The following is a 15,496-nucleotide window of genomic DNA, read 5'->3' as shown; positions in this document are numbered from 1 at the left end:
TTCCTGCCGACCTGTGCGGACGCTGCTTGTGGCAGAGCCGACGGAATTCTCTTTCATGAATAAAAGGTTGAAGAAAGTGCCAGTACGGAGGGATTTGCGTAACTGGCGGGAGAGTTCGGCGTAAAAGATGTGTGTGGGGGGAGGATGTGCGCTTGGCACACTTTTACAAAAAAATATGCATGGTTCACCTGTTATTTAACAGCTGTAGCATTGTTATTAATAATAGTGGATGACTGCCATGTAGTTATCACAAACAATCCACGGAAAGTCACGTAGAAGGGAAGTAATAAAATAATAAAAATAAGACAGAATTGTATTTATTTATTTATTTTTATTATTTTATTACTTCCCTTCTACGTGACTTTACCGAAAGAACCAAGAAGATGAATCCCTGCAGTCACGAAAGCTTTAAATCTAAATTTAAGCCACGGAAAGGATCGTATTTTTTTTTATGTCAATGCACGCTTGGATCAGCCGACACTAACCCGAGCTGAAATAAATTATAATCGTACTTTTTTCTGCCCACGTGATTTTTATAAGACGTCACTCTGCACTCGACGACGCACGGGCGACGGTGTCGACCCCGTGACGCCGACGATCACTTCCGAGGGTGTCCTGCCTCAGAGTTGGGGCATCGCTATCGTGCGCAGAGGCCGGGCAAAGCTGCTCGTGACTGGGCAGAGCCCGCAGGCTGCCATCGAGAGTCGGGCAACCCGGGGCGCGTGCCCTACATGAGCTGCGTGCACTGGACCCGGACCTGAACTGTGATGGACCCAGGAGCAGGCCAAGTGCGGTCCGATGAGAGCTTCAGATCGTCATTGAGACACCGCATTGTAATTAGATTTGCAGAGAGAGACAGAGCGATCTATATAGTGCTTAAATGTATCAGCAACTCAAAGCGCCTGACATCACATTTCACCTCATGTATTTTTAAGGGTCGTGTCAGGACACGTTAGGTGGGGACACGGGACCACACCCAAGATTAATGATTATTATGACCGCTGCCTGCCATTATAATGCGGTAACGAAGCCGCGAAATTGAGGAATGAGATTGGAGAAGACCCGAAGTGGGGTAATATTTGGCTGTGAGGAACGTCTGGAAGGTTCTAGCGAGTGCAGCTGTCCGCGTGGCACCCTGGGTGGCTCTGCCAGTAGGGGGGTCGTGGATTCTCTGTATAATCCCTCTTGAGCGATTCGCGGGCAAGTTTTCAAATACGCGTTGGTTCTTTCGGTAAAGTCACGAAGTTAGAAATGAAAATAAAACAAATCACGATGTTTAGATTGAAACACAAGCAATCTTCTTCTTGGTTCTTTCAGTAAAGTCAAGTACAATGGAAATAAAAAATAAAACATAATAAAATAATTCTCACAACGTTTCGGCCACAACGCAAGCAGCCGTCCTCAGGTGGAGAACAGGTCTGTCGAGAAGACAGCAATCTTCATCAGGTGTGACAACCACAGCAAGAAAAAATTGCTGAAGTGGACCAGAGAGCTGCCGTGGCACGAGGTGACTTTACCGAAAGAACCAAAGACTGTGGATTCCTGCAGTCACGAAAGCTTCAAATCAAAATTTTCAAATGTGCCAAATATTTTCCCGTCACGCTGACACACAAGAACCTCGTCTCTCTCTCTCTCTCCCCGCGCCGTCTCGCGCTCTCTGGTGGTTCCCTGTCGCGCCCTTCTGTGTGCCGCGACTGCCGAATTGGAGAAATCAATCTTTGCAGCGTGAGCAAAGGCCGTTAATATTTAAGCAGGCGAGAGGCAGTCTGGCGGAGGTGCACTCTGCGTGCACAGCAAGACACGCCAATCGCAACGCACATCACGACGCATGCACAAGGAGGTACACGCAACCACGTGCACATATATTCACACAAAGATCCCCCGTGTAGGCTTAACAGGCTGTAGGAGCAAGGGGCCGTCCATAAATGACGTCACGCACCTAGGGGGGGGGGGGGTCAGACATTTGTGACGATGTGTGACGAGGGGGGGGGGTTTGAGAAATGTGACGTTACATAAAAATGCGCAATTTTAATTAAATTTTGACAAAACGTTCTACTTAATAGACTTTTTAATAAATGTTTTGGGGTGGGGGGGCAGAGCTTTGTGACGTCATATTTGAGGGGGGGATCTGACTTTTTGTGACGCCGTGTGACGATGCGGGGGACGTCATTTATGGACGGCCCCCAAGTGCTGTTAGCGAGCACCTATAAAGGCCTGCACGGCACGAGAGGGTGGTGGGTGGCCGGCACCATGCCCGCAGGGAGAGGGACACGCAGATGATAATGCGCACCAGGGCCGGATTAAGGCGCGGGACTTTAGGGGCTGCAGCCCAGGGTGCATCCAGAGATTAAGTGAAGAGTAATTTCATTTGTGAATGCTGAATTGCATTTGTTGTTAGCCTTGTAAAAAGAAATTGTATTTTTCTTACACTTTGTTTTCCTTTTGAAAACATTACTGGGGGCCTCACAGTACCTGTAGGCCCAGGGGGGGGGGGGCTACAAAATCGTAATCCGGCCATGATGCGCACGTACACCTACATATGCGTGAACATATGCTCGCATATTTCTACGCGTGCAAAAATAAGGATCCTCCAAATAGCCTACGCAGATTTTGCCAAGACATCTATTAAGGCCGCCAGAACGGCGCACGGGAGTGTCCCTTTGTGTCCCCGGTAACGATGCACCAGGCACTCGTTACAGGCTCGAGTCGACCGCAGGCATCGGCGAGTCGAAGCGACGCTGGTTAGCCGTGGCCGGGAAATTTGTGGCTCCAGCTCCGCACGACCCACGCACTACGACTCACCCTCACGCACGCGCACGCACGCGCGGAAATACAAAGACGCGCGGACGCACGCACGCACACGCACACAATAAACAAGTGCGCCTCGAAAAGCGACGACTACGAGGCATATTATTATAATTTATTTGATAACGAACGAAAAAGAGAATAACCCACGGTCGCCGTGGCAACAGCCCAGTGCTCGCACTGCGCGGAGAGGAGGCTGGAGAAGGATGATGATGGGCAGACGCGCACTCCCCAAGCGACCACAAGGATTGTCAATTTATGAACTTCATCCATTTATGCATTTTATTAAGGGCTGATGACTATACACGCACGAGCGTGGGATGAGAGCCCCATTGCATCTGGTCTGAATGCAAACATTTTTTATTGATGTTTTTTTAAATATATACGCGCATGCGTGCATAGATTGATTTATATGTTCACCGTCTTGCCGATAGCAATCAATGACGTCAATGAAATTCAACTTGCTGGTGGAGGTCGCTGAGTGTCTTAACGCATGAGCTCTGAGCCGGCACCGCTGAGAGAGAGTTTCAATGAATCAGGGTGTCGGTTAGCCCGTGACCAAAACCGGGTTTCACATGCGTAGCTAGTTTTATGGTCTCAGACCTGTCACAAATTAACCGCTTAACATTAATTTGCTTTTGTCTTTTTAATTTGGCACAACAAGGGGCACTAATTGACAAATGCGATTCATGTGGTGGTGGAGGCAGTGGTTCTGGTGGTGGCGGTGGGCCGTTTATGAACAGTGGAATGGATACATCTTGGAGGAGCGAATGTCAAGATTGAGAGGCGCAGCGCAACCGCCAGGCGAAAACGGAACCTCGACCAAGACAAGGAATGGCACCAGAAATAAAAAAAAAAGATACACAGCACAAGCAGAGCCGTGCAGCATTTGACACACGTCCATGCACAGCCCCTTTGCGAATCCACTTCTGGACGAGGGCACTATCCCCCCTCACTCTGTGCAAGTCGTGGCGGTTTAGGTGACAATAAGCACCTCAGTACCGTATCTTTGGAATCATGGAACAATATAAACGCAGATATATTACCATACTTCACCACCCTGGTGAGTGCGGGTTGGTGAATGTGAAGAACATTGACGTGAGAGCATAGCAGTGGAGTACTGTACAACAATTAATTTTGCTGTCCTGCCCTCTGCTGCCCACCACGTAGCTTCGCAGGCCATCACAACCTCTTGCTGTGCATGGCAGTTGCCCATCCGAGCACTATTCAGGCTCGGCCCTGCTTAGTTTTCGAGATCTGATGAGATCAGGAGCATTCCGATTGATTTGGTCCTAGGCAGTGGGAGGTGAGATTTGTCAAACGAAGTAACCCAAATGGAGTTCTATGTGTCACCATCTGTGGCTGCTTCCTAACTTGACATTGCGCTGCTCTGCTGGGGGAGGTAAAGAAGGACAGAGCTTTCACGGTATGCAATCATTCCGATATCACAACACGGATGGGGGCTGGGGTGGAGTGGTTGACTCACAGTTGTAGAATTGCGAGCTCCAAATCCGCACTGCTAATAGACGTAGCCTCTACTTGGTGGGAAGCAAATGGTGGTTGTCTTATTGATAAAGTGGTTTCTGCCACAGTAGCATGGAATTCCTACCACGCAGGCTCAGGTCAGCGCATGGAAATGAGTCCTGCACCAATGCTGGTTGTAACAAAGAACCACTGACTAGACTTGATTATGCAAAGCTGACTGGACCAACGGCAGTGTAAGACAGGCCACCTTTGACCCATGCCTTGACAACAGAAGGCCACGTGACCAAAGGACATCTCCATAGCTCTGAAATCAAAGGTAAAGATGCAGCCCTGCAATTGCTCTCTCATGCCGTTGCTGACGGAAGGGCCTCCGATAGAGGGAGCTCTAGAGAACCCCTTTGCACGGCATTTGGCCTACTCTTCTACACTGGCCAGACGACTTGGGAGGTGGAAGTACCCACCCTTCAACTCGCCACATGTGACCTGCCGATTAACCAACAACCGTGGCGTTCCCATTTATACTGCTGGGTGGACAGGGGAGGTGGGATTGAATGTGACTGACAAAACACCGAAGGTGACATCCATTGCGGGAATCGGTCAGCAGGCCCGCTGCGTGTGCGAATAACAAGCTGAAATCAAATCTCTAAACGATGACAAAACCCATCATAACTGAAAGCATGGATCGGATTATTCATAACAAACTGACTATTATTTTTTTGGTGGTAAAGACGTCTCCACTGATGAGTCCCCACGACGCCCGAGCCACTGTGAAATTAACGCTCGTGGCTGCAACAGAAAAGTAAGCGTGCGTGCATGGGAACAGCAGAGCTCGGTTCCCCCTTCAACAACCCCCCTTACCCCCCCCGTGGTTACGTTACACCCCCAGGCAAACTAAAACACGTAACGATGCAAGAGCTCGTCTCCGAACAGCTTCCACCGCCAACGCCAATTAAAAATCCAGGGCAGGGAGTTGTGCGAGGACACGCTCTCGATCGTTTTTGCACAGATTTGCTGCAAAAGCAATTTGTGCAAGAATGCTTTCACGCATCCCAGCGACGGCAGGAGAAACAGCCACCACATCACGGCGTTTTTTTAAAAATCCCAAATGTGACGCTTTCCGACGCGTTAATCGAAGGATGGCTGCACCTGCTCCAGAAATGTAGCGGCATCGGTTGACCGATTTCGTAGTCACGGTCTCAGGTTTCAAGGTGAGATCAGATCACAACGAGGATGGCCTGTGAATGAGCAGGACCTATTTAACGGTCCCTCTGTGACTTGCCAAGCTTTCTCCATGGATTTTTTTTTTTACATATGCGACGGTCCTGTCATGTACACGCTTTCAACCTGCGCTTCATTGCCACACTTTTCTCTTATATATACACGCTGCTCAGTAATACGGCCTTAGCATGGAGTTAGGGAACTTGACGGTTTATCTCAACAAATTATTTCCTCCCCCAGAAGATACGTGTATTTTCATAATTACTGTGTACATCACGAAAATCAGGTGACACTGCTCGCAGTTGAGCACTTGGCTCGCAGTTGGGGCAGGTTGCAATTTTAAACCCTGGGCTGCTATTCGATGTGCGCTTCACACCCCTTGCTTGTGCCCTTCAGTGGCAGGTCCACCGCCTGTTTAGGCTCAATCCTGCCACGTGCCATTCAACGGCAGCCAATGGCCGCTGACGAGGGGCTTGCCGTAAGTGGAGTGAGAGGTTTGGAGAGTCGTGAAATATGAGTACTGCAATGTGGATGTTTTAGCAAGAAATGCTCGCAGCAAAAGAAGGTGGTCATTTGAAATATTTACTGTATTCTGGGTGATATGTATAGCAAGGAAGGAAAATCACACATACGCATGGGCCCCGACACGATTGCCAACATGTGTTTGTCCTCGGAGGCACTGCATTTAATTGGCTACAATTAACTCACCTTTTGAGTTACAAAATGTTAACGTCACATGGCACGGGGTGAAGTGTGGATGTCTCGAGATGACATCCCAGATCAAGACGTCATGGGGAGGGGCATGGTGTGTGAGGTCATAAACCTTGGCTGGAAAGGTTACTCGCTATCCATGCCTTCTTTTTGCCAAGCCGTGGGTAAATCCTTAATAAATCTGCCCGGTTTTCTAGAGGGTATATCCCTAATAGCAACACAACTTCAAACGAACATTTAATTTAGATTAGATCATTTGTGCGAGAGTTATCGTAACCCTCACTCCCAACACAGACACGTGGACAGAGATAATTAATTAACGCTCTCAACCTGACTTGGGCAGTATTGCAAAATTGTCAGTTTCCGTAGGTAATAACCATTCAACTCTCTGGGTGGACATTCTTGACAGTGGCGAACGGGACGACTCTGTTGTTGCAGGTGATGTTGATGCTGGCGCGGCTGGTGATATTGACATGGCTGGTGATGTTGACGTTGGTGTGGCTGGTGATGTTGACATGGCTGGTGATGTTGACGCTGTTGCAGGTGATGTTGATGCTGGCGCGGCTGGTGATATTGACATGGCTGGTGATGTTGACGTTGGTGTGGCTGGTGATGTTGACATGGTTGGTGATGTTGACGTTGGTGTGGCTGGTGATATTGACATGGCTGGTGATGTTGACGCTGCTCGGGATAGACGATGTTCACGTTGCGCACGAACCTTGTGCTTCTGCTCTCGCTCCTTGCCCACTCGTGCCATCAGCTGTCCCTTGCGGCGGTTGAGGGCGTCGACGAGCGCGTCGCATTGCGCCACGAGGCAGGCCTCCAGCTCCACGCCACTCTCCTGCCCCACAAAAACAAAGATCTCCCATATAGCCGTAACAGACTGTAGGGGCAAGTGCTGTGAGCGAGCACCTATGAAGGCCGGCACAGCACACGAGGGGGTGGGTGGGCAGCGCCACGCCCGACCGCCTTTGTCCGCCAAGCAGCGAAGCATACCCGCTGCACCAGCTGCTCCTTTGAGGCCGACTCGACCTAGGGGAGGCTCAGGACCGGTTTAAATTGTCGTCGCCGCTGGTGTTGGCCATGAGCGGGAATCGTACTCAGATGGCTGGGCTCGTAGTGCAGCGTGCTAGCCGCTACATTACCACTTCCCACAAACACATGCACAGATGGACACGTGACCTCAGGTGTTTTGCAGTACCTGTTGCCAAAGTGTTACGAATAGGGATGCCACGTGTCTTGGTTATCCCCAGACCGTCCAGCAGTACAACCAGCAAAACGCACCGGAGAGATTTAAGGTGAAAACTGCCTCCCTTCTCAAAGAAGCAACGGGGCAGTGCTCATCTTTGTTGGTGGCCCTGAGGCTGTAGTGAAAATCCACATTTCCATATTGTGGGGGCCCAGAACATCCACATGAATATTCAACTGCGGCCCATTGAACACCAGCTACACAAGCGCAGTCCAAGCAGCCTTTCCTCCGCAGCCATATCTACAAGAGGGCATTTGCTTCCCCTCGCGGTGGCGCCGGTGGGGGGAGGTGATAAAGACACTGGAGGATAAGGGGAGGGGCACATTTAAAGCTCCATCAATCATTGCTCGTCACGGCTGTCCCCTCCAAGAACAGCTTGTGTGCAGGCGTGCGTGCGTGCGTGCATGGGTATACGGCTGTCTAGTGTGTGTGTGTGCAGTGGTGCAGTGGTTTGTGCGCTCTGCTACAAACCCTGGCGACCCAAGTTCAATTATCGCTCGCAACATCAGTGGCGAATATCTGAACAGATCCTGAGGCTTTGCCTAGGTCAACGCAACCTGAAATTAATGAATGAATACCTGGTGCAGTGTGTACAAATCAGCACTGGGGAGACATTTTAATGTTGTGAGATTAACACTGGTGGTGCTGCCCAAGCAGTAATGCATTTGGAGCGTTTGATTCACGTGACACTTTTATGAAATGGCTGCGTCGGGTGGAGGAGGCTTTATGACACACACATTTCTTTTTCACGACCTAACCCAAAATAAACCAATTATGAATCATACTGGTGGGGAAAGGCTACGTAATAAGAATTAAACACTGCGATGTGTATGACGCATTTACGTGAGCACAGCCCGACTTGTGAAATATTAAGTGGCCTTTCCTTTGCAGGCTTTGCAGAGTTCAGAAAATGCCTGTGCCGAACCGAAAGCACTCCCAGTTGGCTATCCAGTGGTATGGAAAATACGATAATTGGCACAACAGCGCCAAATCAACCAATTAATTTACAAAATATGTGTCACAAGTATGGGATGTGTGGGCTAACATCACAGCGTTATTATCGGAGCCCCTCTAACAGCACGCGACACAATCAGACGACACATTTGGCCCTACCACATTGGAAAGAACGGCGCTTATTGGAGCCTAGAGGGTGGGATGTTATACACACCCGTTTGTGATGTGTACTTGGGAAAAGTCATCAGTCTACGATTGCTGATTAGCCATGGCTGTAAGAGTAATAATCATCATTAAAAATAACAATCCATGATCTATCCACCGCTGGATGAAGGCGTCCCTAAGCAGTCTCTCACGTTTTTTGTGATACAACAATCCACTTGGTTCCTGCACACACGCTGATTTCGTTCACTTGGGTGCGTTTCCTCCTTCAGCTGCCGCTCCATCATTAAGTCTACACCGTAGGGCATCATCCCTTCCCGGCGACGTGTCCTGCCCATGCCCACTTACATCGACATGATTGCTCTGCTTCGAGTTTTCTCTCCTATCCACGCGCTCCTCTCTCTTGTCCCTCGGTGTAGTTACAAGCGTGCACACTTCTCCATTCTAATTTTGCTCACTTCTAAGCTTCCGTTCCGTGCTCGATCTCAATGTCAATGTTTCCCGATGCACGCATCGTAGCAGGCAACGTACAAAGCGACGAAATTAAGAAGTCACGTAGAAGGGAAACAATAAAATAATAAAATATTTTTTATGCGTTGTGGCCGAAACGTCGTGAGAATTGTATCTTATTATGTTTTATTTTTATTATTTTATTATTTCCCTTCTACGTGACTTTACCGAAAGAACCAAGAATATGAATCCCTGCAGTCACAAAAGCTTTAAATCAGAAATAAAGGCGGTTGCTGGGATGTGAAGAGATTCGAGTGCTTTTGGAAAATGCAGCCAAAGAATCACAAGGAAGGCTCAAATGTGCATAGAGAATGAAGGCGTAGTAGAACAGACTTTAATCTTGCGACTGGGGTTTGCAAAGTTGCCGGGTTATTTCATTGCGTGAGAGATTGCTTTCTTCACATGAACCTCTGTTAGGCCGATAAAGCGTGGAAATGAGATCAGGATGCTACGCTGCCACTCTCCAATACCCCCCCCCCCCCGCATACGCGGTCAGTGTCACCTTGTGCTTGTTTTTATATTACTCTGTAATTTACAATAGAAAATATGACGGTTATCTTAAATTAATCAGCTGGTTATCTGATTCATTGATTTGAAAACAAAAATCATCTACGGCCCTTTGTCAATCCACTGCAGGAAGTAGGCCTCGCCATGCCCTGGCCAGTAATGGTGGTTGTTTCACCATACTTCACCACTCTTACGGGCTGAGATTTGTGAAGCTTGGGGTTGGGGGGCAGGAACAATTCAGTTACCATTCGCCACTGATATCAATCCACAGCTGGGAATTGAACCCAAGCGATCGGGTTCATAGCGCAGTGAGAAAACCACTGCGCTGCTGCTCCGCCAGGATTAATCTGATTACACACTGGATGAAGGGAGTTACAAACAAAAAATACAGAGCGATGGGATTCTGTCTCCAGAAATCTGATTACAGCCGCACGTTATTCGCAACACGTTACTCCCATAAACTGCGTGTCATGTAGATGAGAAATTCTTATGCTTCCCTTCTCCGCGAGTCAAAGTGAGTCTCCGCGACGGCTGAGTGACACCGGGTCAGCGCGTGTCTTCCACTCGACGCCCAGGGGCCGATCGAGCTGAGGCCAATCCCATGGCACGCCACCCCCAGCCGGGTTCCCACGACCAGGCGGAGGGTGCGCGGCCACGATGCCACTGCTCGCAATCGCTTAGTCTCGTTGATTAGGTCGCACAATAACCGTCGTAAATCACTCTGTCAGGCAATAAAGTCCCATGCGAGGCAGCCACCGACTTGCACACAGTCGCTCGGCTAAATCCTGGGAGGTAGGGGTTAGAGTAGCAATGCAAGTTAAGCGCACGTTAGAGCACAGAGTCAGCACTGTTGAGATTACTCGGCCTGGGATCGAATCTCAGGTTTACTGCCCAAGATAAATTCAGGTCGCCGTTATTAGCGAGCCCATGGACAGAGACGGTCACTGCATCGCGTGCTTTCGGATGCGCTTCTGCGGCCGTCTGGAATGCTCTTCCTTCCGATATTTAGGAAGCCACTGGAGCTATGCAGCTTTAAATCTACATTGAAAGCTCATTATCTTTAGAAGTGCTTTTGTGTTCAGTTTGTTGCCCTCCCCCCCCACACCTCCGATCATCACGGTTGGCTACGTACGGTGCGAAAGAAGTTCACCATACACGCGCGCATACATGCATAGTTCTTCCGACTGAGCCATATGCTCCAACACGGGCACCGCCCGTTTGAGTGGATTAATCACGCTGCGTCTCACGTCCACATCCCTCCGCTCCCCCCAGTCAAGGTGTCCCCCGCACCCCGGAGCTAACCTGAATCTGTGTGGCTGCGTTCTTCAGCTGCCCCAAGAACTCCTTGGCCTCCTTGGCTCGGTCCGATAGTCCAGTGAGGGCCTGGGAGAGCTGGCCCTGCACACAAATGGAGGCACACATGTGAACACCACTTGTCGTGATCCCAACAAAGCACATAAACAATCACAAACACGGCCACCAACAGTTCCAATTGATACAGCGTCTAAATGCAATCACATTTCAAATGAAGGTCAACACTACATTGCTTGGTTAAATCTGTCTTGTTTGTTCTGTTTTTATTTGTTCCGTATGCCGTGTATTGTCTGTACCGTTTGTATCGTTTGTATCATCTGCCTCGTGTGAATGCTTGTCTCAATTGTTCGGTCTCATTTGTAGCGTTACGTTTGCGTTGTTCGCATAGGGGCCTTGTCGCAGAACGGTGTAGGTGAAACTACTGTACATATTTTGTTCACGTTCTATCTGGTGCAGAATTTAATTCCATCAGCTGTTCTGTGATTTGCAGGTGGCTACGTGAATTTGGGAGCTAATTCCCACATCACAGGGCTGAGCTGGCACGTTTGAAAACCACACCACACGATTAACCAAATTATCAAGTGTGGCAAGTTCATGGTCTCGCCGTGCTCACCGGTGACTCGCACACAAACAATTTAATTAAATTCCGTTTGATTGCAACACAAACATCTTCCACAAGACAGGTGAATGCACCTTTTAGTTTGGACACGAGGTCTGTTTTGAAAAAGACGCGGTTCGTGAGCTGCTTCCCACCAGCCCGTGCGGCCCTCAGTGAGTGACAACGACCTGCAGCATCGATCGCCCAGAATCCGCCGTTTGTTATTCACCAGCAGCCGGTCCGGCACTGGGGACCGACCGCGTTCCTTTCCGCATGAGCCAGAATGGTGAAGTGGATCAGACCAGAGCGTGTTTGGGGGGGGCAGCACCAACGGTGGTGGAGGACTGAACGTGGCAGTGCATCCAGTATTTTACAGAAACAAGGAAACACGTTTCCCAGAAGACCTGGGGTCTGCTTTGAGAAACATTTTCAAGAAGCAAGTTGCCTCAGGCCAATCGGAAGAGACTGTGTGTGGAACATGAGCCATCGATCATGTGGCGATGCACCTGCTTCAGGCGCAGTTTTCCAGGTTGGGCTGCGCGTTGAGCATTTCTTCTCTAAAGCTTTTGCCGCGCACTGCTAAGGGCATCTTGAATTCAACTCCGACGTGATGGGGGTGAAGGAACAAATGCTCAACGTGCAGCCTAACCTGACAACCCACAGTTGGAATACGAGCGGCTACAAAAAAACCTACTCCTGTTAAATATATGCACGTGCTGCTTGTAAAACTTTCCCGGCAATGCGTGCTGACAATTCTTGAAGAAACGTGTTTCTGGCGGAATGTTTCCCCATCTACGCTCGGCTTGGCACCACGTACACTCCACCCAATGTCTGGTGGAAAAACGCAACAAAATATACTCCAAACTGGGCCCAGGCATAAAAGGGGGCAGCAGTGGTGCAATCACATGATCCAGTCCGAGATGGGATCCATCTCTCATGAGCAGATCTGTCCCATATTGCCCTTATACAAATGTACTATTACAAAGATAAATACAAAGATCCCCCGTATTGCCTACATACTGCTGGGGCAAGTATTGTTAGCGAGCGCAAGGGGACGGTGTGGCTAGTGCTGATGTTTACACGCCATGCCAAGTACTCGTTTCAGCGTGAGTCGAATTAGGAAGGCCCAGGAGCAGGTTAGACATCACAGGCCAATGTCCGGGAATCAAACCTAGGCGAATGGGCTCGTAGCGTAGCATGCTAACCACGACGCCACCATTCCACCCCGATACGTAAACAAAGACGCAACTAAAAGCGAAGATTAATTTCCAAGACCACAACAAGGGCGGCACACAATACAGCAAATGAGGTGCTGTCAAGGCGCCTACACAATGCGACAGTCACACAATGTACATGGTTCAACACAACACAACCCGGCGGTGCAACGTGCAAGGCCCATGTGACATCAGCTGGCTTGAATATGGAACTCGAGGCATCAAACATTTCCTGCGCAATTGCATCACCATAACTCTCCAGGGGATCTTTGTTGAAGTCTCAGAGGGGGGGGGCGGGGGTTCTTTCCTGGCCCACAGAAAATCTGAACAATAAACCATCACTTTCTTTTTGCCTGGTGCAGTTAGCTTCCAGGCATATGGGACAAAAACATTGGAAATAACATTTATTTGCGGCCAAGACATATCTCAGCTGAGTATCAAATGAACACGTCAGACCGAGCATTTAAGTGAGAACATTGGCATATAACTATGCCCCTCTAAAGACCATATGCCTCATTATCTTGGGCATCGGTGCCACATCTGTTAACATGAACATCAGTGCACAAATGGAAATGTACTTTGAAGAAAAGGTTTAGGGGTTTTAGGTCAGGACCAGTGTTCATTCGCATGCATGTGACAATGCCACTTAGGGTGTGCAATCCAATCAGTGTAAATAAAATTCAAGGTGTCTCCCTGTTCATATGAGCATTGGACAACAACTCATCTGCATTACCAGCCGTTGAGCCAGTGGTGGAAATTCCGCATTCACATTATTAGGTCCAGTCTCTGCACAGGATGACCTCTGCGACTTCCCATCCAGTTGTGGATCTAAGCGGGGACGATTGGGGAGGGGGGCATGAGGGTGTTTGCACCCCCTGACCCTTGAGGCCATGAAATTTGTAGTGCATTGATATTTACGCTTTGAATGTTTTTATTTTACGAATGAAAGGCCCAATTAATGAAAGGCCATATTTAAAAAAAAGGCTTGGCATTTTTGGACCGTTCTCCCCCCATTCCCCTTTGGGATCCACCTCTGCTTCCCATAAAGGGTATTCATTGTACTAGATGATGACAATGAGCTTCGTCGATCTGTTTGGCTGATCTTATCAGCCAAACAGATCAGTGTAAACGAAGGATAATGTTGACTATAGATATTGTATACAACCAGACGCATAGACCTCTGGCTCGGATAATAAAGATACATTTAACAAATACAATCGGGTTACAGCTTGGGCTGGAGCTCCGGTTAGGGCTAGGTCTGAGTCTTGTCGTTATTAATGCTCGCATCTTTGCAGTGCGCCTCATCTTTGCGTTACTGTGTGTATCACGTTTTGCATCACTGCGGCCTCATCTTTGGCATGAAGGAGTGCTCGGCTGGAGGGACAGGGGCCGATGGGGGTGGAATTAACAAACAAAAAACTGTTGGGAGGAGGGAGGGAGAGAGGAAGGTGGGGGAGGGAGGGTTGAACGAGGCAAGAAAACGGGGTGTGGCTACATCTCATCCCATTCTTTCGCTCCTCCATCCCTGGCTCAGTTGCCCCGGAAACCGTTGCCATGGAGGTCATTTATTACTCTACTGAGGGTTACCATTGCTGCGCGTTACCGCGGCGCGTGCTGCTGCCGAGGCCATTTTCAGGCGACCGAATTCAGGTAAAAGGATCGCTGCTTTCATCAGCCAAAAGCCACCACCACTGCCGACACACACGCACATTTCTCCCTCATAATCGCCCTCGTGCTCACCCTACGATGCGACAATCACGCCAAAAGTGTCTCCCTGCCCAAATGGGCAAGGGGCAGTGCTCACCTTCATTGGCAGCCCTGAGACAATGGTGTAAATCTCACATGCCCACGACAGAGATGAGTCAGTCTCTTTATAGGACAAGCACTGCGGACTCACGACCATCCGGTTGTGCGTCAAGCCCTTTCCCAGAGTGACACGTGACCAAATCCCTCTGCGCCTGGCGGTGTGCAGGGCAGGGATAGGCGGGGAGGGCTGTCTGGAAAGTGCTCCACTGGCATGCGTGACGTTTCGACTCTCCCCTTTATTGAAAATCCACCAACCATGTACATTAATTGCTTTTCAGATGGGGCCCTAAGCCAGGGGAGGTCTTTATGTAGAGAGGGCCCACAGCAGGAAATCATGCCCCCCCCCCTTTCCTCAAGCCACATTTTCACTATTTTCACCATTTCAGCACTTCGGCCCAATTTTATAATTGATTACATAATTGTACGTGAGAGGTTTGATTTAATTGAGTCCCTTGAGCAAGCTGAAGGATCTGTTCAAATGCCACTGGATACAAAATTGCTCACAGCAATAAAGGCAATGAATGCCTCTCTGCTCATACAAGCAATGGAATGGTACTCATCAAGGCTGCCACAGCACCGAGTGGCATTTCCTCTACAGGCCAGACCTTATCGAAGATAATTAATTCGCTCAAAACCAGACCAAAAGACACTCGTAAACATTGATATGAGAATCCCAAAAGTCAATGCATTTTATTTCTTATTTTATCCTTTCCAGCAATAAAACCTATTCTAATTATGTATGCAGTATGTCATTGCCTGTCATAATGATTAACAAAACCGAAGAAATACGCAAAGTCGGCCAATACAGAAGTGCAGCTTTCTGGATCATTCACGCTCTACCCTCTGCCCCTTGCACCCTATTGCGATTCACAAAGTAAGAATGTTAAGATAATAATGAAATAACAACACCATTATGGGGATTACTTGGCACAAGCAAGCCGAACCATAACCCCACTAGCAGCT

General features: G+C 49.0%; 1 protein-coding gene across 1 annotated transcript in view; it reads right to left on the bottom strand.

Moving 5' to 3' along the window:
- The window catches only part of LOC144719988 (E3 ubiquitin-protein ligase TRIM9-like), a 49,362-nt gene that overhangs the window by 28,447 nt on the left and 5,419 nt on the right, over positions 1-15,496 (bottom strand). The window contains 2 exon segments of the mRNA XM_078596382.1: positions 6,938-7,060; positions 10,904-10,999. Coding sequence (XP_078452508.1) covers positions 6,938-7,060; positions 10,904-10,999 — 219 coding nt within the window.

Source organism: Lampetra planeri, chromosome 7 (assembly GCF_965212315.1).
Source record: "Lampetra planeri chromosome 7, kcLamPlan1.2.h2, whole genome shotgun sequence".
NCBI lineage: Eukaryota > Metazoa > Chordata > Hyperoartia > Petromyzontiformes > Petromyzontidae > Lampetra > Lampetra planeri.
The sequence above is the reverse complement of the archived record's forward strand: the minus strand, read 5'-3'. Positions and strand labels throughout refer to the sequence as shown.